Source organism: Ictalurus punctatus, chromosome 10, assembly GCF_001660625.3.
Source record: "Ictalurus punctatus breed USDA103 chromosome 10, Coco_2.0, whole genome shotgun sequence".
Classification (NCBI taxonomy): domain Eukaryota; kingdom Metazoa; phylum Chordata; class Actinopteri; order Siluriformes; family Ictaluridae; genus Ictalurus; species Ictalurus punctatus.
In genome coordinates, this window is record NC_030425.2 from 743,830 (window position 1) to 764,704 (window position 20,875).

The 20,875-nt window shown below is 43.8% G+C and overlaps 3 protein-coding genes and 1 long non-coding RNA gene across 4 annotated transcripts; 1 reads left to right on the plus strand and 3 right to left on the minus strand.

Moving 5' to 3' along the window:
• Window positions 1-706: 706 nt before the first annotated feature.
• Window positions 707-3,343, minus strand: sdhaf2 (succinate dehydrogenase complex assembly factor 2). The gene is made up of 4 exons (XM_017478172.3): window positions 3,184-3,343; window positions 2,142-2,353; window positions 1,325-1,434; window positions 707-1,048 (listed from the first exon to the last, which is right to left on the minus strand). The coding sequence occupies exons 1-4, from the start codon at window positions 3,208-3,210 to the stop codon at window positions 918-920; spliced, it is 480 nt and encodes a 159-aa protein (XP_017333661.1). The 5' UTR covers window positions 3,211-3,343; the 3' UTR covers window positions 707-917.
• A 490-nt stretch (window positions 3,344-3,833) lies between these two features.
• On the plus strand, window positions 3,834-13,634 carry LOC108271016 (cleavage and polyadenylation specificity factor subunit 7). Its single transcript, XM_017478169.3, has 9 exons — window positions 3,834-4,091; window positions 4,908-5,078; window positions 11,123-11,226; window positions 11,334-11,479; window positions 11,701-12,151; window positions 12,487-12,572; window positions 12,795-12,942; window positions 13,039-13,189; window positions 13,290-13,634. The coding sequence occupies exons 1-8, from the start codon at window positions 4,020-4,022 to the stop codon at window positions 13,184-13,186; spliced, it is 1,326 nt and encodes a 441-aa protein (XP_017333658.1). The 5' UTR covers window positions 3,834-4,019; the 3' UTR covers window positions 13,187-13,189; window positions 13,290-13,634.
• Window positions 13,635-14,191: 557 nt separating this feature from the next.
• Window positions 14,192-15,039, minus strand: polr2l (RNA polymerase II, I and III subunit L). The gene is given in 3 exon segments (NM_001200783.2): window positions 14,192-14,487; window positions 14,731-14,834; window positions 15,008-15,039. Coding segments are annotated over 2 exon segments (204 nt in total). The 5' UTR covers window positions 14,826-14,834; window positions 15,008-15,039; the 3' UTR covers window positions 14,192-14,378.
• A 580-nt stretch (window positions 15,040-15,619) lies between these two features.
• Window positions 15,620-19,072, minus strand: LOC108271019 (uncharacterized). Its single transcript, XR_001813786.3, has 2 exons — window positions 18,799-19,072; window positions 15,620-17,478 (listed from the first exon to the last, which is right to left on the minus strand). It is a non-coding gene; the product is annotated as an uncharacterized LOC108271019 (long non-coding RNA).
• Window positions 19,073-20,875: the final 1,803 nt, after the last annotated feature.

Sequence of the window (20,875 nt, forward strand, 5' to 3'; positions counted from 1 at the left end):
AGACGAGCTGAAGACCGCTATCAAAGCGACCTGGACCTCCAGAACACCTCAGCAGCGCCTCAGGCTGATCGCGTCCATGGAGAAGGTTGACATTTACAGTATTAAATTCTTTATTCTAATATTTTGAGATACTGGATTTCCATTGTAATTATCAAGGTTAAAACAAAAAAAGTCTTGAAATATTCCACTTTATGTGTAATGAATCTAGAATAAATGAAAGTTCCACTTTTTGCATTAAAGTAAGGCCGGGGGGGGTCACTTTTCCATGATAGTCCAGTTTTTTGAGATGCACCTGTACAATCATAGCATTTGATGTAATAGTACCACGTTTATAATAAGCTTCATCTGTGTTGTGCATCGATATCTCTTCCAACATGGCAGCTGGAAATATCTCCCAGCTGCCTTACTGTAAATAAAATACCACATAGGGAAAAAAAGAAGAAGAAAAAAATAATCAATCAGAGATACCCCCACTCGCCCCGGCAGTGACTTATGGATCTTTTTTTTTTTTAAATAATAAAAGAGATTCATAAGCAGTTTGCTTATGCGTTTTGAAGACAGTGATTAATGAGTAATGGATGGCTATTTAAGGAAAACAGACAAAACTGTAATTGTTCAAAGTGTTTTTAGAGCTACAAAGGCGGTCATTCTTGATCAGGGCTTTCAGGCATGTGACTGTTACTTAACTTCAATAAGGAGGCACCGATCCTCATCCTCATCATCTTTAATAAGACAAATCACTGTACAGGTTTAAATACAATCAATACATCTCTCACTCCCCCCATAAGGAGTCCCACCAAGCAGCTCATTCACCAATGACCCTCTCTTCTGTTCGATCGCGTCACACAACAGCTCAGTCTCACGTACTTAAAGTCTCTTCCACCTTCCGCTTCGTCCTGATCCACAGCACCGAGACCTCACTTGCTGCTTTTATCCAGGTACTCCAGGTTTGGGGCGTCCAGTCTCTGCTCCATCTCTCTGTTCTTGGTGAACTCCTTCAGCAGGTCCATCACTTCTCCCTGATAGACATCTGGGGTAGGTTTCACTTCTAAACACAAACACACACACACACACACACACACACACACAATTCCGGATCCATTCACCCATTGCGATCGTCTTTAAATCTCAAACTGCAAAACAGGAATTTTGTGTCCTCACAAATTCTACAAATAAAAACATCAAAATCATTTCATTTTTATTATTAATACTCGTGCAAGATTTTCATGCCATTTCATCGCGGATAAAGTTTCTCGACTGACTCGTCCGGCTCGCAATTAAGCCGTTTACCAATCAGTGGATTTCCACGTGGCTCAGACCTCACCCGTTGCCCAGTAGTAGATGTCCCAGTCGTTACTCGGCTCGTTGATGAGGCGGTCGTACTGGCGCAGCTGGGATGCGCTCATGTTCTCCAGGTAGCGCTTAGCGAAAAGACTAAACCGATGGAAAAGAAACCAAGAGTTACAGGATCAAGAGTCAAGACGATCACATGCAGCACAGTTCCTTTACAGCAGTTTACATTTTACCTGTAAATCCCATACCTAATTATTAGGCATGTACCTCATACATACATACAAACCAAATTCCAAAAAAGTTGGGACACTGTGCACATCTGGAAAGGCACAATCAGTGCTGAAAGGAATATACAGGTTTTAGAGCATCTGCTTCCATCCAGATTCCATCCCATCTTTACTTCTGAAAGACTCCGCCTCTCTAAGATCCTCTTTTTAAACCCAATCATCTTACTGAACCGTTCCCAATCAATGTTCCTCCAGCTGTTTTTATGCCTTTCGTCACCCCCATCCCTACTTTTTTGAGAAGTGCTGTGGCCATCGAATTATTTTTTCCCCCTTTAAAACAAACGGAACGTTTCCTCGGTATAAACATTCGACATGCTTTCTGTGTTCCGTAGTGAAGAACATACGCGTTCATGAGATTCTGTTGTTTTTTAAAAAATGTACATTTTCAGAGGCGTGGTTGTATTTTATAGAAATAAAACATCGGAAGACACTTCTGAGGAACTCCGGTCTCATCCTCCTCCGTGCTTTCTGCGCCAGGGCATCTTCCCCCACACGCCGGGTTCGGGAGGGTCATGCGGCGCTTTAGTTCTGAGGAAGGTACCGGAATCTCGGCTGCCTCACCTGAGCAGGATGCAGTTCTCCAGCATGCCTCTCTTCCTGCTCTCGTACAGCAGGCGTTTCCGCTTGATGTCCAGCGACTCGTTTTGCTTCTCCTCCCACGGAGGCAGTGGGATCGTCACCTGCTCCACCTCTGGCGTGTCACCGCGGTAAGACCGACTCAGCACCGATACCGGAACAGCTGAACGCGGGGGAGACCGAACACCACGCAGGAGCTGGTAAAAAATAAAAACACAAACAAAAGAGTGATTAAACTCTCAGGTTAATATTAATGCTCTAATACAGTGTTTCCCAACCGGTGTGCCGTCTGTTGAGAGCAGGGGTGACATTTCTTAAAAGAAAAGCTACACATGCTTCTGGACCATCAACTTCATCCTCATGGAGCTAAAGCCTTGTTTATACTTCCGCCTGGCTCCGCAGCGCGAGCCTCCACTGACTGCGCGCGCACCTCCACAAACGCACAAGGCGTTTATACTTGACGCGCTCGCCGTTGTAATATTCTTTTAAACGAAAGAGGGCGACTCTGAGTAATCATCCTGTAAACCAACAGGAAGTAGCCGAGAGAAGAAGTACTTTGTCGGAACAACCATATCAACACTTACAAACATGGCGTCTCGTGTAGAGTTACTGAATGCTGAGGAGGAATTGTTCCGTTTGTTTTCAGTAAATTTCACTAAGACCCACAGTCTGCACATTTTTTACAGTTCGGCTTCGAGACCTGCTGGACGGGGGATGTTTTGGCTCTGACCTGCCACCTAGCGGATATCGCATACTGTACACAAGACACTCGTTGATTTAGTTTCGTGTAACGGCACGTCTCGAAATGTTTCATGTGTGTTTCAGGGTGGAGTTTCGGCCCCTTTAACTCCTGCATAACATCCTTCATAAACATGAACACAAACGCCCCTGACCTTCACTCAACGCGGCTAGCTTAGCATAGCATGCTATAAACCTATCTACAGGTGAACTGTTCGCAGCGCGTTTGTGTCAGGAAATTAAAGTTCAAAATACTAATAATTACTTGTACGTAAACAGAAATACTCACCGTCCTCATTATCACTGTTGAGAGCATTGTGACCCGTGTTTGATGCGCAAATGCTGGTAACACACGCCAAATAAATAAAATCCCCGTATGAGAAGCCGGCGCCTGATTGGTGCTTCGCCGAACAGCTTCTCGGGATGTGTAGTTCTCCGAATGGAACGAATTAAAACTAAACCAACAACGTATATCAAATTCAGCATTGTAAAACTTAACTCATTGCATTCCTCTCTTTCACGGACTAGCTTTGGCTAACTTTACTCCCAGGACGGTAAACGTGTATTAATTAATACGCACACTTTTCAGCTTATTTTTTATTATTATCATTATTGTTATTATTATTACTATTATTAAATAAAAAGTTATCCACTACAAAATATTAATACATGGCGCCATTTTGTTTAACAACTTAAAACATCTCCTAATATCACCTTGCATATTAATTTGGTTACTTTGTATTCCGGCACCTTATTTAAACCTGGCTGTGTTTCTTCCGGAATTTTTTCCCAGGTAACATTTCATCGCTGCATCGGGCGGGTTTGTCTTTTTTACCACCCGTATTCGACAAACCGCGCCTCCTTTAGTATGACTGGCTATTTAGAGCCAGCTTCTTGCGACAGCCAATGGGTGAGCTTGATGCGCATAGCGTTGGCCAAACGTAACGCGGGAAGGCGGGGCCCAGTCAGAATGCAGTTGGGAAACGAAAAAAAGATAATGCGAGCAGCTTGTTTGCTAGCTAGCGAGGGACGCTAGAGGTTTATTTTTTCCCGAACAGAACTCTGATCAACGCGTTCGTCATCCGCGCGGCGTTCAGAGGCACAGACACCGGGTTGGGCTTAGTGATGGCAGCCGCGCAGGTTGTTGGAGAGGCGGCGGAGCACGTCGACATCTACGCAGATCTAAACACGGAGGAGGTGAGAGAGAGAGAGAGAGAGCGCGTGTGAGTGTGAGTGAGTGTGTGAGTGTGTGTGAAGGCCGGAACGCTGCACCTGGGATGTTTTGAGCTAAAATAACACCTGGTTTGTAAACAGGTGATGGCGCGCGCTGCTCTGGCTCTGAGAGGAGGCTTAAAGCAGTGTGTTTAGTTCAGGAGAGGAAGCTCTGCCTGAGGGAGGAGGGATGTTCGGGCTAATATCATCATGTGCTGACAATAACGCCTACTAATCACCATTAAAAGGGAAAAAAGAAACCCAGAGGGTTCCCTCACACCAAATGTTGTTGTGGTGGTGTCAGGACATGTTTAGTTAGGAGTCATGAAGACCTACAGCCTCCAGTGTAACATGGTGGTGATGGACGTACACCTCACTACACCTGACCATCACACCTGTATGAGCTTGTTGTACCTCACAGTAAATAAATAAATAAATAAACCCCAGTATGAAGCTGTTCCTCCCACATCCGCAGCTCTTCTCTGAAGACTTTCTACAAGATAACGGAGAACTTTGTTAGCGAGGTCCTCTCAAGGTTTTGTTCTCAACATCTCCAGGAGTTTTTCCTCACCACCGTCTCGCTCAATTGGGATTAATCCACACACTTTAAATCTGTATCCTGTGTTTATATGTTTCTGTAAAGCTGCTTTGAGACAATGTCCGTTGTAAAAAGCGCTATACAAATAAAATCGAATAGATAGTAGTGAGTCAACACCAAGGTCCGCCCCATGCTGACTGGAATCAGGTGTCCTCGTACCCAGGGCAGTCCCGTTGTCACGGTTCGATTTCTCTTTGCTGCAGGGTGGAGACTCTCTGGAGGCAGAAGCTGACGCTCTTTACGACGACGTGTTAACTGGATCGGTGGACAGCGAGAGCACTCTGGGAAAACAGGAGCCTAAGGAGGATTGTAGACCAGCGGTGGAAGCTGGCGGAGGGAAGCGCTTCTCTGTCTACGTCGGCAACTTTAACTGGGTGAGCGTTCAACACCGACACTAAAGGACTGCCGACCGGCCGTTTCCTCTGGGTTAACGCCGGGGTTTTCGGTTGTTTCATGCAAATGAGGCGTGATGTGGCGTTACAAGTAGGCGGAGCTCAACTCCAGTAAAGCACGGCAACGCCTACTATTCGTATTCTTAAAACGTATTCACAAAACGGCTTAAAATTGTCGCGCTGCGTATTTACTCGGTGTTTATTAGACGGTGTTAAACGGATATGGACCGTGATTGGCAGTCTGAGGTAAAATCCTAAATTATAATCGCATTCTCACATTACTCTACTACATAATGTTAGAATTTCTTTTTAAAGTTGTTCTTGGCTTAACCATTCATCAGGAGTTCCTCTGGAGTTCTAGTACAAGTTTAAGATTATATATATATATATAATATACATGGGTGACATATCGCCATCAATTTATTGTAGTCATGGAGTTTCAGATTTGAAAATGGTTTAATACGTGTTCATATGTACATCTCCGCGTTGACAGGGGCAGTAGAACTAAATAAGAGCAGTTACTCTATTGTGATTGGGCCGTAATCATCCAGTAATTTCATTTCCAGTGACTGACGGTAGAAAGTTCGGTAAAGAATGGTATGGGATTTAAGAATGGCTTGAATGAAGTCCCACCGTTGATCTGGCTTTTTGTTTCACGTGTTGCGCATTTGGTGGCAACGAGTCTAAGACAGACACATTTCAAGTGACTGGATTTAGCAACTGGAAAAATGAAGGTCAGAAATTCAGAAATGGGTTAAAAATGAAACAGACAGTTAAAACGGGAAGCGTAGCCACGCAAATCAGCAGTGAACACGCAAAGAGAGTGGATGAGCACAGAGAATATCTGAAAGAAATATGCGAGACTTTGCTCTTCTGTTGCCGGTATTGCTCTTCGTGGTCACAGCGAAACGGATGAATCAGAAAATCGGGTAAAGTTCTTACAGGTGATGGATTTAAGGGCCACTGATAACTGACTAATTACCCAGCTATTCAAAAATAGAGAGAGATCATTTAATTATGTTTATAACAAGCACCAGAATGAGTCAATCAATATAATGTCCAGTCAGGTTAAAAGTGACATCATACGACGAGTGCATGAAGCCGGAATTTTTTCCCTTATCGCGGATGAAACGGAAGACATAAGTAGGCATGAGCAAGCTGCAGTGGTTTTAAGATCTGTCGACAGAGACCTCGATGTCCATGAATCACTCGTCGGATTTTATCGGACTGACAGAACAGACGGTGAATCTTTGGCCCTTCTTTTAAAGAATGTCCTGACAAGCTTTAATCTTCACATCTGCAACTTGAGAGCGCGATGTTACGATGGTGCGGCGAATATGTGAGGAACCTACTGTGGTATAGCTACACGCATTTTAAATGAAAATCCACTGGTGATGTACGTCCATTGTCACTCGCATATCCTCACCCTCTGCATCGTGGATGTCCGTCGCACCGATACAGCTGAGAGACCTGCTGACCAATGATCATTCTCTCTATAACTTCATCGAGGGGTCAGCAAAACGACATGCAGCTTCTGAGTCTTTGTGAGAACGGAGTGGTGACTTTTCAGGTAAATCTACCACACTGAAATCTCTACGTGACACAAGCTGGAGCTGCCGTGCAGAGGCTCTCAAGGCCATACTGGATAACTTTGGGACTATCGTCGACACTCTTAGTGAAATTTCTGAAAGCGATGTGTGAGTCGGGGGACAGGCAAGTCGTCTGCTGACATCTTTCAGCATTTTGAAGTGACGAATTCTCATACAGTACAATGTTCTGTCCAAAGCGTTACAGTCCACCTTACATGATACCAGTGTGAAAAGCCCAGCATCTTCCACAATCTGCTCTTTCAGCAATGAGAGCTGATCTCCACTTTCAGCAGCTTTGGGAGTTCACAGTCGAGTTGTGCGATAAGAACAACTACCACAGCCCACATCGTCCATGGAGGAGAACAACCAAAGCAACGGTTCCTGGACCGAATTCAGATTCCGCTCCGGACTATTACAAGGAATTGCATTTCAGCGTACTGAACATCACTTTATAGAGATCTGTGAGCGAATTCAGGAAAATGACATTAACACTTCGACTGCACTTAATCACATCCTCAGCTCTAATACGGACACCGAAGTGGACCTGACATTTATTTGTGGTTTATGGATTTCCAGAAGAGGAGACGAATGCAGAATTCTCACGTATCAACACTATTAACTGGAGAAGCGAGTGTTGAACAACGACTGTCAGTGTTCAGAGACTCAAAGCTAGTCCACAGTCTAGTAAACGTTTGCAACCTCTTGGAGTTATTCTTGACCGTGCCGATGAACACTGCATCATGGGAAAGAAATTGTTCTTGCTTGCGTCGACTGAAAACATACATGAGAAACCCCATGAGACAGGACAGACTGTCGGACATTGCAGTACTGAACACTGAACAGACCATTCATATGGATTTGGATAAAACAGTTAATCGCTTTGATGCCGTGCCTGGTGGCCGGCGTTTAGTTCTTCACTAAGGTATGCTGTTGTTTTGATACTTAAACTCGTTTGCTTAAAATTTCTGTGAATATTTTGCTGAGGCAGGTACAAAAAGACTCTTAATTTTTTTTCTTGCTCCCCCAACTCGAGAGTCAAATGTCGCCCATAAATATAATGTGTATACATATATGTATATGTGTGTGTGTGTGTGTATGTCAGAACGCTCTGTGAACATCTTTTAAGTATTAAATTTATGACCTGATCTTTATACATGCTGGATGAGGAGGTCTGGGGTGCAGTCGGCGTTCCAGTTCATCCAAAAGGTGATGAGTCAGTGGGGTTTAGGTCAGGGCTCTGTGCAGTTTACTCGAGCTTTTCCACCTTCTTCCAATCTTCTCACACCATGTCTTCTTGGAGCTCTTTCCCAGTGGTCACCAACCCTGATCCTGGAGATCTACCTTCCTGAAGACTTTAGCTCCACCCACAATTGTGCCCACCTGACCATCCAATCATCGAATTAAGAAGTTCTCGATCTGCTAAAACAGATGTGTTAGATTTTGGTTGGAGATGAAACCTGCAGGAAGGTAGATCTCCAGGAACAAGGTCTCCAGGTGGTCACTGTTTAATACAACTGTGTGCTTCTAACTTTGTGGGGACAGTTTGTAGAAGAACCACATATGGGAGTGAAGATCAGGGGTTTGGGCCATGACATGGAGCGACTCTTCACCAACCGGGTCTACTTTGCTGCATGTGTATAAATCAAGCCTGTGAAATCAGCCCAGTGTGCTTGGGTCGCTCTGTTACCAAAGAGGCCCCGAGGAGTGCTAAGGTTTCAGAATCACGAAATCATCACGGCCAAATGGTCCATCACCTTCAGGTTATCGCATAAACGGTTCTAGATGTGTAAAGGGCTGAACTGGTTCTTAAAAGATGCAGTGCACCTCTATTTCCCATCACCAAAATGCTTTTTGAGATTTGCCTTCCAAGGACAGGAATCCCTGAAAGAGAGAGAGGGGGAGAGAGAGAGAGAGAGAGAGAGAGAATCACCTGGGAGACATCCCTCACTGACCGAGTGGTGACATGGGGTCATGGAACTCCCTGATGTCAAATAAAAGCACATCAATCAGCTAGACTTGAGGACGGTCCCGAAGGTTTTCTTACTGGTTCTGAGACAGTGACGTCAGATACACTGCATGATCAAAAGTGTCACCCCCCCCAAACTGTTCCCACAAAGGTGAAGGTACAGCATTGTATAGCATGACTTTGTATGTTTGAACTAGAGCTGCAACAACTAATTGATAATAATCGATTATGAAAATCATCGTCAGCGAATCTCATAATCAATTAGTTGGTCTGCGCGTGGTACGTTTACTCATTACGTTACTTCTGTTCCTAAAACATGCCTCGGAGAGTAAATACTGAAGTTGTGTCCTTTACACTTACACTATGCACCCTACCGTCTAGTTCAGTGATTTCGCGGACATCTAGTGGTCAGTGGTGTAATTGCAGGGGGTCCTGCAAAGTTTTTAAAATGTTTAAATTTTATATATATATATATATATATATATATATATATGCATTACTATTTATAGATGCAAAAAAAAAGCACGGAATTAAACTACAGTCCTAAATGAATAATATATAGTCTGGTGTGTATTGGGTTGTTTTCAGTCTTATATAATTGGACAAAGAGATATTTAAAGATTTTGTCTTAAGTTTATATTTGTAACATTTAGTTTGTGGATTTTATTTTAAATAAATGGAAAAATGGTACCGAAAGTTTGCCCACCATCCAATTAATCAATTATTCGAAAAAATAATCGGCCAACTAATCGATTATGAAAATATTATGCAGCCCTAGTTGGAACTAATAGGACCAAACCTGTTCCAGTATGACAATGCCCTTGTGCACAAAGCGAGCCCCTCACCTGCCTCTATTGTTGATTCTACCCATGTTGTATAGAATCCAGCAACCACACCACTCAGTTCTTGGCTTCTTTTACTAGTACCCCCTGTTGTACATGTATTCATTCTCCCTGCTGTAGCACACCTACTTCAGCTCAACTGTCAGTGGAATCAGGTGCGTTGAGTAGGAGAAACACCACAATGTGCTGTATAGGGTTGGGAACAGTGCTACGTCACGAACACTGTGATGTAGTACTCATGAATGCCCCTAGTGCACCGACCTTGTTATAACCTGTAGGTGATTGTGTGCACCTTGTCAGCTGGATCCGGTGCAGCTCCAGATGTCTTTGTGGACTGCTGGACACCGGTGCGTCCCCATCACCATGAGTTTGGTGTGTGTGTGCTGTCCGTTACAACACGTCACTGCACATCATTACACCCGTTCTGAAAGGGATAAGGCAACGTAATCCAGCACGATTCCCCCTGTGCTGAGGTCCTACAAAACTGCTCAAAGCAGTCGCAGAGATGGTAGCCTCAGGCATCAACACCGACTGTAAACAACACCGGACAGTAAGCACCGGTCAGAAAGCTTTTGTCAAGGCGGGAGAGAAGCCTTCCTCACAGCCAAGACTGAGAGCAGGTCTCCTTGCTTCAGCTGCTGATTGACAGCTGAGAGTAGATCTGGGCAAGCAGCTAAAGTTTCCAGATCTCCACAACACTCCGTCCTGACATGGTAACCTTTTCAGATACCACCAGACAGGTGATCATGGTAGAACTGACCGTGCCCTGGCAAGAGGAGGCATATGAAAGGAAGCATGCCAAATACCAGGAGTTGGTGGAGCAATACAAGAACCAGGGCTGGAACACTCACTGTGAGCCAGTAGATCAGAGATCCACAAGGCAGACCCGTGGTCTGATCACCACTCAGCTGGGTCACCCGGATGAGGGTCTCTGACGTTGAAAGACCCGAAACACCCAAAAACCCTGGGAACATCATTGAGGATGTATCCCAGCATGCACCATATGATATATTTGAGAAGCTTAACGCATCAGTGAACCTCGACCGCCCGCCCATGACCCAGTTGTCCTTCCTTGGACCACTTATACTAGGGAACCACTGCATACCGGGATCACCCCACAAGACCTACCGTTTTGCCATCAAAACCTGTCTTTCAGATTATTATTATTATTATTATTATTATTATTATACGTGCCCATTTTTCCTGCTTCGACCACATCGACTCCGAGAACTGACTGTTCACTTGCTGCCTAATGCTGTATATCCCACCCCTAGACAGATGCCACTGTAACGAGATAATCAGTGTTACTTCACCTGTCAGTGCTTTTTAACATTGCGGCTGGTCGGTATAATGGGCGTGGCCTAATATTCCGATAGCCTTGTCCACCAGGCAAGCAGAACTAAACACAAAGGTACCACGTGGAAGGATCGGGATCGTTTAACCCTACATGTACCAAAACGTAGTGTACTTACTGTTGTACACCTGACTTGAAATCTTCATTACGGATTTATTTTATTTGATCAAATATTCTCTCACGTTACATGCTAAGTGTTGTTGAATCCTGTCTAGCTGAGAAATGGACTTTCCCGCTTCTAACCCGATCATTTCTGCTGTTATTTTTAACCCAAGTGGACGTCAGACAGCGATCTGATCGCGACAGCACGGAGGCACGGCGTGAAAGACATTGTAGAAGTTAAGTTTGCGGAGAACAGGACTAATGGTCAGTCCAAAGGGTGAGTTCTTTCTCTCTCTTTTTTTTGTCTCTCGCTCTCTCCCTCTGCCCGCCTATCAGCACCTTTTTCTTACTTTTTTTTTTATTACGTGTCTCTGTATCTTCTAGCTATGCTGAGATGGTAGTGTCCACAGAAGAGTCGTTCAGGCGTTTATTAGAGACTATGCCACAGTGCAAGATCAACGGGGAAAAACTGGAGTGTCGTCATGCTTCACGGAGAAACCTGGCCGAGTTCGAGGCTCAGGCCCGAAAACGTAAGTGAACCTCGGAACGAAATCTTCAGCGACCGTTTTCTGATTACCGAGCTGTTAAACTGTAAACGTCGGTGATATGCGAGACCACGCGCTCAGCTCTGCTAGCATACTGCTCTCTAGAGACGTAACGAAATGAGTTTTTGGGGAAGCTGGCACTGTCATCATATAGAGGAACCGTGCCACTTTAATCACCAGCGTAATGTTCTTGTCTTTCGAAACAGGAATACCTCTGCGTCTGAATCCTAAAGGTGATCTGGAGCGAGCCGACGGAAAGAACCCGTCCGCCTCCTCTCCCTCAGACCCGCCTTCCTTACCTTTACCACTGATGTTCCCTCCGGCCAAGCCGCCTCCCCTCATGCCGTCATATTTTAGCACCCCTCCTCCTCCTCTTCCTCTTCCTCCTCCTCCTCTTTTTAACACTCCTCCTCCTCCGCTGTTCCATCCACCCTCACCTCACGCACACATTCCCAACGCACACATTCCCAACGCACACATTCCCAACGCACACATTCCCAACACACACATGCTCAATGCACATGCCCAAAACTCTCACACACCCTCGCTACACATCAACCCCGCCTTCTTCCCCCCAAATCCTGCGACACACAGCAGCAGCAGCAGCAGCAGCAACAACAACAACAGCAGCAGAAAAACAGCATTCAGTCAGCCGGGGTGAGGAGAACTTGAGACTTTCCTGGGTTTTTGGTTGAACTCTTATACACATTATGATGTTTATTTTATGCAGGGGTTGAGTAGAACAAACAACGCACTCGTTTTTATTATTCATTTACTCCAAACGCATCGTTTTATTTCCCTCAGTCAAGCAGGGAAACTAATTTCTCACCACATTTCGCCAGCGCAAAGTCATTAAACAGGCCAGGGGCGTGTGGGTACTGAGGTCTCCGTGTCCGAGCGATCGGCTGAGGAGTCTCGGTTTGGGGTTTGATTTGGACTGGGTTTCGCCGAGCGTTCCGAGACGTTAACGCATCTCGTCTTGTGTCTGACAGGGACGGAGACTTCGAGGAGCTGATCAACAGGAACAGAACGATTGCAAGCAGTGCCATCACTAAAGCCATTTCTGCAGCCACGTCAGGTCCGCCCTTATTTATTTGACTTATTTGTTTTCATTTTTGATTCCTTTATACTCTTAATATCTGTATTTATTCAGAATCTGATGATACCACAAGAGGCAAAAATCAGACTCTCAGCAGTACGCTTGTCACATGATGTGAAATCATCATCATCATCCTCCTCCTCCTCCTCCTCCTCCAGTCCCAGTGTCTGGTAATCACGCTCTCTCTCTCCTTCCTCTCAGGTGATATCCGGATGGCAATAGAGACGCTCTATACGGCGACAGCGGTGATCAAACAGTCTCGTGTGTTCTACGACAAGCGATGCCGCATGCTAGTCGAGTCCCTTAACGACTGTCTGAACTCCATAGAGACTAAATGCTTCCCTTCGAGGTATGTGTGTGTGTGCGCACGCGTGTGTGCGAATCTGTTCTGTCGGGTCATCTGCCGACAAAGAGAATAATCCTCTCGTCCTCTGCTTGTCTGTAGTAAGAGAGACCGTTCTCGAGAGCGAGCGAGGAGCCGATCGAGGGATCGATATCGAGAGCGCTCGTCCAGCACAGACAGAGACCGGGAGAGGGAGCGGGAGCAAAGGCGGGAGCGAGGGCGCGACCGAGAGCACAGAGACAGGCATTGATGGGTGAGACGTGTTCCCTTCTCCTCCTCCTCCTCCCATCATAACACCTCTTCTTACAACTCGTCCTTGTGTTTTGTCCTAATGCGCGTTTTACTCCTTCTAGAACGGTTCTTACCATCGTCAGTCCGTGGAAGAAGACGAGGAGGACCAGTGGAACGTACTGAACACCAACACGCTCGTTTAGGGTCGTACAAGACATTTCAAGTTTCTAAAAGACACCATTCTCTTTGTTGTGTAAATGGTTCTGTATAGGAATTGTTTTGATTTAAAAAAAAAACAAACAAACTAATTTTTACTAGCTGGCTGAGTAATCACACTGCGGTACAGCTTCTGTTTACTTCGTTTTAATGTTTAACACGTCAGTGCCGTCTTTTTTTTTTTTCCTTTTTCCCCCCTTCATTTTGTAAGGAAACACAAATGTACAATAATAAAAAAAAATACAACTGTGTATTCCACCGCTGGTGTGTAGTATGTGCCATGACAGCCAGGTTTCCCCACGTGTACGACAACTACTGTTTGTGTATTTTAAGGTAAGACACATTTCGCTAACGCAAAACAGAAGGGATTTATGTTCTGCACTTTACAGGCGATAAAACTTGCACATTTGTGCTACGTGCGTGTGAATTATTCACTACGAAAGATTTTCACAGCATCTAGTTATGAATGCTTAGTGTGCTTCAGAAAACAGATGCAGTCAAGAAAAGCGTCAGGACCTCGGCCAGAGCGTTAAAACGTCCAGCAGGACAACGATCAGCTGTCTAAAGCGGAACAAAATGGTTTAAAGACAACAAACTGAATGTATTGGACGGTCATCACAGAGCCCTGACCCGAATCCCAGAGAAAACGTGTGGACTGAACTGGAAAAAAAGTGTGTGTGAGCGAGGAAGGCCCACAAACCTGACTGAGTTACACCAAGTTCGGTGGTAACGGTAAATGTTGGCGCCCCTGCATAAGGCAAAAGGTTGTTTTTGTGATTACTCAGGACTCAAGAGTCTCATCAACAAGTCATCTTTACCATTTTATTTATAAACATTAGAAAAGGAAATACAAGCACTGCACTGTGTGTATGATGATGAACAGATAGCATAGAAGAGTAAAGAAGCCACAGAAATCAGTGCAGCGAACACGATTTCACACACACAGAGAGAGAGCCAATGAAGCCATTTTGAATCTATCCCGAGTCCCCGGGGTCTTATTTCTCCAGCGGCGCATAGTTCAGCAGTTTCTCGATCAGATCGACGTGAGACAGCAGCATCCTGCGGCAGCAGTACCTCTTCAAGCCCAGTGCGTCCAGAGCGTCCCTGCGTGAAACAAACCGCACAAGAGGAGAGCGGTGAGACGAACCGTACCATGTTTTGGAGCTGTGTTTATGCAGAAACGTGGACGATTCGAAAGGGTTCACAAACTTTCAAGCACACACGTGTCAGGGCCTCAGTATGGGTGGGTGAGTGAAAGCAGTATTTTAGTGAGAGTATTGTGTAAAACATAAAATATATATACACACTTTAGTGCACAGGACAACACATACAGTCTCTCTCTCTCACCCCTCTGTGTATTCAGCCTGGAGGAGACCCAGGTAAGCCTCCCACTTGTTCCCGACAATCTTCCCACAGGTGAAGCAGCGGATCGGGATAATCATAGTGAAGTCCTGCACAAACCGGAACAAGTGACCAAAACAATGACATGTTTACTGTACACATGGGTTCTGCTGTTCCTGCGCGCGCATACACATACATAACTATCATCACACCCGACTTCCTGTATCCGCGTGGTGTTTATGTTTTAATTAAACGTCTCCAAGAGAAATAACGGATCACTTACCGACTACACGAGCAAGCCGTTCTCCACGTTTCGAGAAAGGAGAAAACACCGAAAATACGTCGCTTCCGGTTTTGTGTGCGTGCACAAAATGGCGCCGAGTGAAACGAGTTCGGGATGAAAACAGTTCCGGAGAAAAACAAACAAAACAAGTCGAAAACTCTTTCCGCAAATAAATACGATTTATTATGAGTGTTTACATGTTTTAATATTGCTTATTTATGTATGTATTTATGTCAATGAATTATTATTCTTTTAATATCCTGTCAGGTTTATATCTTGTATTTTGTAATAATTTGCAAGAGACGTACCCATAGGTGTCTCCTTGGTCACGCAAATGCAGAACAGCATTATTATGACCAAAAGTATGTGGACACCTGACCACCCCTCACACCCATCACATATGTGCTTCTTCCCCAAACTGTTGCTACAAAGTTGGAAGCAGTTGTCCAAAATGTCCTTGTACACACACACACACACACACACACACACACACACAAATAAAAACACTTCATTGTTGGTTCATAATAACCTCCACAGCAGAAATCTTAATCTGTGTGGTATTAATAAAACTATTTCATGTTTGCACAGACTGAAAAGCACAGGCACTTTGCATTGCAGCCATTTTGTTTTTATTGTACATAAGCACCAGAGGGAGAGGGGAGGGTTGAGGAGCAGGAGAGCGCAGAACAACCAGGGAAAATATGTCTGTCAGAACTTAAGATTTCTCAACAAGTATATATATATATATATTATCTGTTTCATCTTTTATACAATTCTTTAATACTATCCACCGTCCACTCACGAGTCTCCAACGTCTCAGCATGTTCATTCAGCATTACAAACAATAATCCTTGTCATTTTGTCATACTTTACAATTCTATCAGTTATGATCTACAGAGTGCTATTTGTATTTATTGCATTACATACGCACTTGAGGGAACGGAAAATCATCTTTGTCCTTAATAACTGGTTACATGTCCAGACAAAGGTAGTTTGTAATGATGACCGTTTCAGTCCAGTCGTCTTACTCGGCATAAAAAAGGTTGCCTGCATCTCCATCATGCCATTAAACTGTCTAATGTGTTTCCATTAGTGTGTTTTCTTTTCTTTTTTCTTTTTTGTAACGCCTTACGGTCACCAGGAAACGGATGGGTTTCAGTCATCAAGCAAAAAAGACAGGACACATCACATCCATGAAAATGTAACCAGCATCAAATAATGATGAAATCCAGTCAGTGAGAAGGAAAAACAACCAAAAAAAGAAAAGGCTAGACATTGAAATTTCACATGAAACTAAGAACTGAAAGATCAATCATTTCCTAATATGCTCTTACATGTATTACAGAAATGTGTATAATAATAATAATAATAATAATAATAATAATAATAATAATTGCATGAATACAGAGACATACATTTGAACATACTGTATTACTGTATAATTATTCAGTTTGCAGTAATCCATCAATGCATCTATCTTATATCTCTAGTCACACACACAACCACTCACACACACACACACGCAGTTTTCATATTTACAGAACATTGCAGGATTGCTATTTTATCGAACCTTGTTTTGATCATGCTCTCCGTTAAAATCTTGGTTAAAGTAATAGTATGTAACTTTTCGGGACTCTGGGATTTGGGCCCTCTTACGCCCTCCCTGGTGAGAATGTGCTCCTGCAAGCGACTCCTGGAAGGTTTCACAACTGGCATGAAATCTGATGCAACAGATTATTATAATAATAAAAATCTCATTTTAATGAAAACGAAACGAAACAAAATGCACTGCCGTTTTAAACTAGGTAACGTGAGTCGCTAAGTTAGTTGCCTTTTAACTAATTTAACTGCGGCCGAGCATGCGTTTCTGTCGGCACATCATCGGTCTGTGGGGATACAACTACAGATGACTGGATTGTGTGAGGGTTGCATTCACATCTGAACATGGCCTGAGTGAGCTTGCTACTATTTCTACTACACTACACTGTGATGAAAACAAAGCTGAATGGCAAGTAAGCATGGTGGCTCCCCTCCCCCAAGGATATTTAAATACCACCCCCTCCCCCCACTGTTACACTGTGACCCAATCACCTATGAACCTGTTGGCCAACCACACCAGGCTGTCACTTCTTTTTGGCTAATAAGACCAAGCCCACCAATACAGCTCCAAGTGCTACAATAGCTCCACCAATGAGGAATGGCTTTAGGTTCTCCAGGGTCTCACATCTGCCTCCGGCTGCCCCGTTCTCTTCCTGCACTCCCTCTTGGTTGCCATCTTGCACTGGTTTTTCCGCTTCGGCAGGCGGCGCAGGCTCGGCAGGAGTGGGATTCGGTTTTGTAGGAGGTGCCGATTCTTTCTTCTCAGTCTTGGTACCTGGTTTCACGCCGCTCTTAGCCTTTGACTCCATATGGATGGTCAATGCGTTGGGGGTATTTTTATTTTTTTCGTCTCTCGGGTGTTTTTAGATGTCCTGGATAGAAATAAAGAAGAATAGAGCTGTATTTATGCAGGACACCGATTAGTGCACCAATGCACCAATTATTAGAATTCTATTTATTTATTTATTTATATTTAGGAACGCAAAGCTTTACCAGATTGGGAATTGCTATCTGCCTGATGCCCACCTATATCCAGTGCCTGAATTTAACATCATTCATTATCTCAGACAGATGATGTGCCAAATAATTTCAAGCCAAATGTTTAACGACAATGTTAGTCAAAATCTAGGGAACCTTAATCAATTATAGCTTTCTAAATATGTTTAGTGTTGTGTCATGGACACGCAATATGCAGTACAAAGTAGGAATAATTATAGAGTCTTATAGTCTACTCTATAGTGTACTCTTTGTTGCCAAAACCAGGGGTTCACAAATGTTTTGAAGCCAGGGACCTCTTTAACAGCACACACACACACACACATATATATATATATATATATATATATATATATATATATATATATATATGCATATATCAACACGTTTCCTCCAGATTCTCCAGTTTCCTCCTACCTACCTAGATGGACTGGTATGTCATTCTGAAGTGTATTCCCGCGTCACCCCATGATCCTAACCAGGATAAAGCAGTTGTACGTATATACATATATACATAAACATACGCAGACGGATGAGAAATTATAGGAAAGGATGTTCAGTGACTTCTCTATCCCGAGTCACGAGTGTGTATGACTTTAACACTGCGCCGACACATGAAGCCTGGAGTGACCATGCTGAGATGTTCGCCAAAGGGCAATTACTAGGCTTTCAGCATAACATCCGGTAGAGTCGTCTTGTGGGAAAGTGTGTGTGCATGTGTGTGTGTCTGTGTCTAAATGCAGCCACAAAGATCCTCGTAACCAAGAATAGACAGCCCTTTTTGCTCTTGACCCCCCCCCCCACACACACACACACATTCACAATGCAAATATGTGATACATCACCCGACACGAAACAAAGCTGTCTTGTACAAACACAGCCACATAATTCAAGTGTGTTATATTCTCCTTCTGTCCCTCCCGGTGTCTCTGTAAAACTACATGAGTCATATGCAGCACTCATGGAGGACAAGAGAGGGCGAGGACTCAGTGAGGGAATGAATAAGAAGACAAAGAGGAGACAATGAGAGCGAGAGAGGAACAAGCTGAGTCCTAGAAGAAAAACAAAAAGATATGGACAACAGAAAAAGGTGTAATGGTTGAGTTAGACAGAGTTCAGCCTTCCAGGCCACAGGCCTCCTTATTCCCCCCCACTGGAAATGGCATCATAAATAAAATAGCAGAAAGACAACCTACCTTCTTCTGTCCTTCCTTTCCTCCTCTGTGACCTTGTGATGACCTTGTGCCGACAGAGTAGATAGAAGACTCAGAGCTGGCCTTTAAGTGACACTGAGACAGGCCGCAAAATCGTCCTCAAGGAGAAACTGGGAATGAAGGGAAGTGCAATGATGGAGGATGCAGCAGGGATCTGAGGACAGAGAGGAGGTGGGACGTACCACTTCAGCTTCTAACGGAGGGGGTGGAGGAGTGTGCAACTGGAAGGTATCGTTTCTGTGGACTGAAAATAGGAATCCAGCCCACTGTGTGTGTGTGTGTGTGTGTGTGTGTGTGTGTGTGTGTGTGTGTGTGTGTGTGTGTGTGTGTGTGTGTGTGTGTGTTAAGCTGTTGAGTTAGCATGGGTGTCGTGTTATGAAACAAACTACACAGATCTGTTTGAAAAGATAAAGGAACTGTTCAGGCACAAATTCAATGATTACATGCCTGAATCAACACACACTCATCATCTGGCTCTCTGACACTATTTATACATAAACACTCTCCTAAAATATCAGAATATGTCCCTATATAAAATATTGAATATATTGAATATTGTTTTATATATACAAAGTGGCACTATATTATGATCCCAGTCACTTCTAACATCCAATTCCATCATCAAACTTTGGGCCACGCCCCCTAACAGAGTCTGAAACAGTGTTGGCACCTTAGACATTTTGTTGCAAAATTTAGGGACATTTTAGACCCCTTTATATGTGGGGGAAAAGAACTATCCAATCTAATGACTTCCAAACATCCAATCACTGATCACCATTGTTCCTAACAACCAATCACTTATCATATTGTTTCAAATGACTAATCACTGATCACCATTGTACACAACAGCCAATCACTGATCACCCACGCACAAACTCTATTCTTGGCAATATTTACAAGTAACCTTCTCCTTCAAGTCTATTTCATTCTTTTTTTTCTTTTTTTATATATATATTCTATACTGACAAAACTCTGTTCTATTCTATTCTAAGAAAAAATCCTCCTTTTTGCATGTAACACGTTTCAGTCAATATGCAAATGTCATGACTGTTCACTGAATATGCTAATTATTCGTCAGCAGATATGCAAATGACTCTCTTGTGGCAAATTTGGCGTCATGTGGCATCTTGTAACAACTTTCAGAGCGTCAGATTCAGACACGGGCCCTGAAACCAAATGTGTGCGGAGATTAAAAAGACGGCTGATACGGCTGGGCTTAGCTCTCTTCGTCCGTTTTAAACAGAGAACACTGCGTCCATGTTAGGAGTAACGTCAGGAGTCAATCTCGTATTGTATGTTTGTTTTAATCAGCGCTCTAGCAGACTCTTTTGTGCATACCAGCGAAACAATGTGCAGATGCCCATGACGTCATATGTCGCTTAGTGACGTCATCTTAACTCAAATGGCAAGTGCGAAGATATTGCTCCCAAAACCTTTCTGTCAGACTGGAAGATTATCATCATCAGTCATTGTATTATATAGTGCAAAAGGTGTTTGGGGGTAAACAGCTGCGTAAGCATCAGGAAATGACGCAGCAGCTCCAGGTTCAATCTTCAACGCCTTCCTGTTGTGTTTATTTTCTACATAAGTGCGTTACAGTACATAGACTATGAAACAATGCCATTTACAGCAGGTAGTAGTACACTAAGTGTCCAGTAGGAGGCCGTTTCCGGACCCTCGCTATTCACGAAGCAGAGTGACGCCGTGACTTACGCAAACGTCGCAACGTGAAAGAAGCGCTTTCATGGATATGCGTGTGGTTGCCATGTTGGGGGATTTAACTCCGGTTTGGTGTTTGTGATGGAGTGAATTGTTCTTGGCTGGGTGCGTGGTGGTGATTACAGTCATAGAATTATTTTAAAACTGGTATTACTTAATCATACACTCATTACAAAAAACAATTCAAATCATCACCCACACCCAGTCATTCCTGAGTGACATAAGGCTGATTTGTCAGAGGTTTGGTATGTACAGTAACACCTAAAAGGCTGGGCGAGTGACAGAATGACGCAATTCAGTAACGCGTTACGTAATCAGGATACAAAAAAGGTAACTGTAA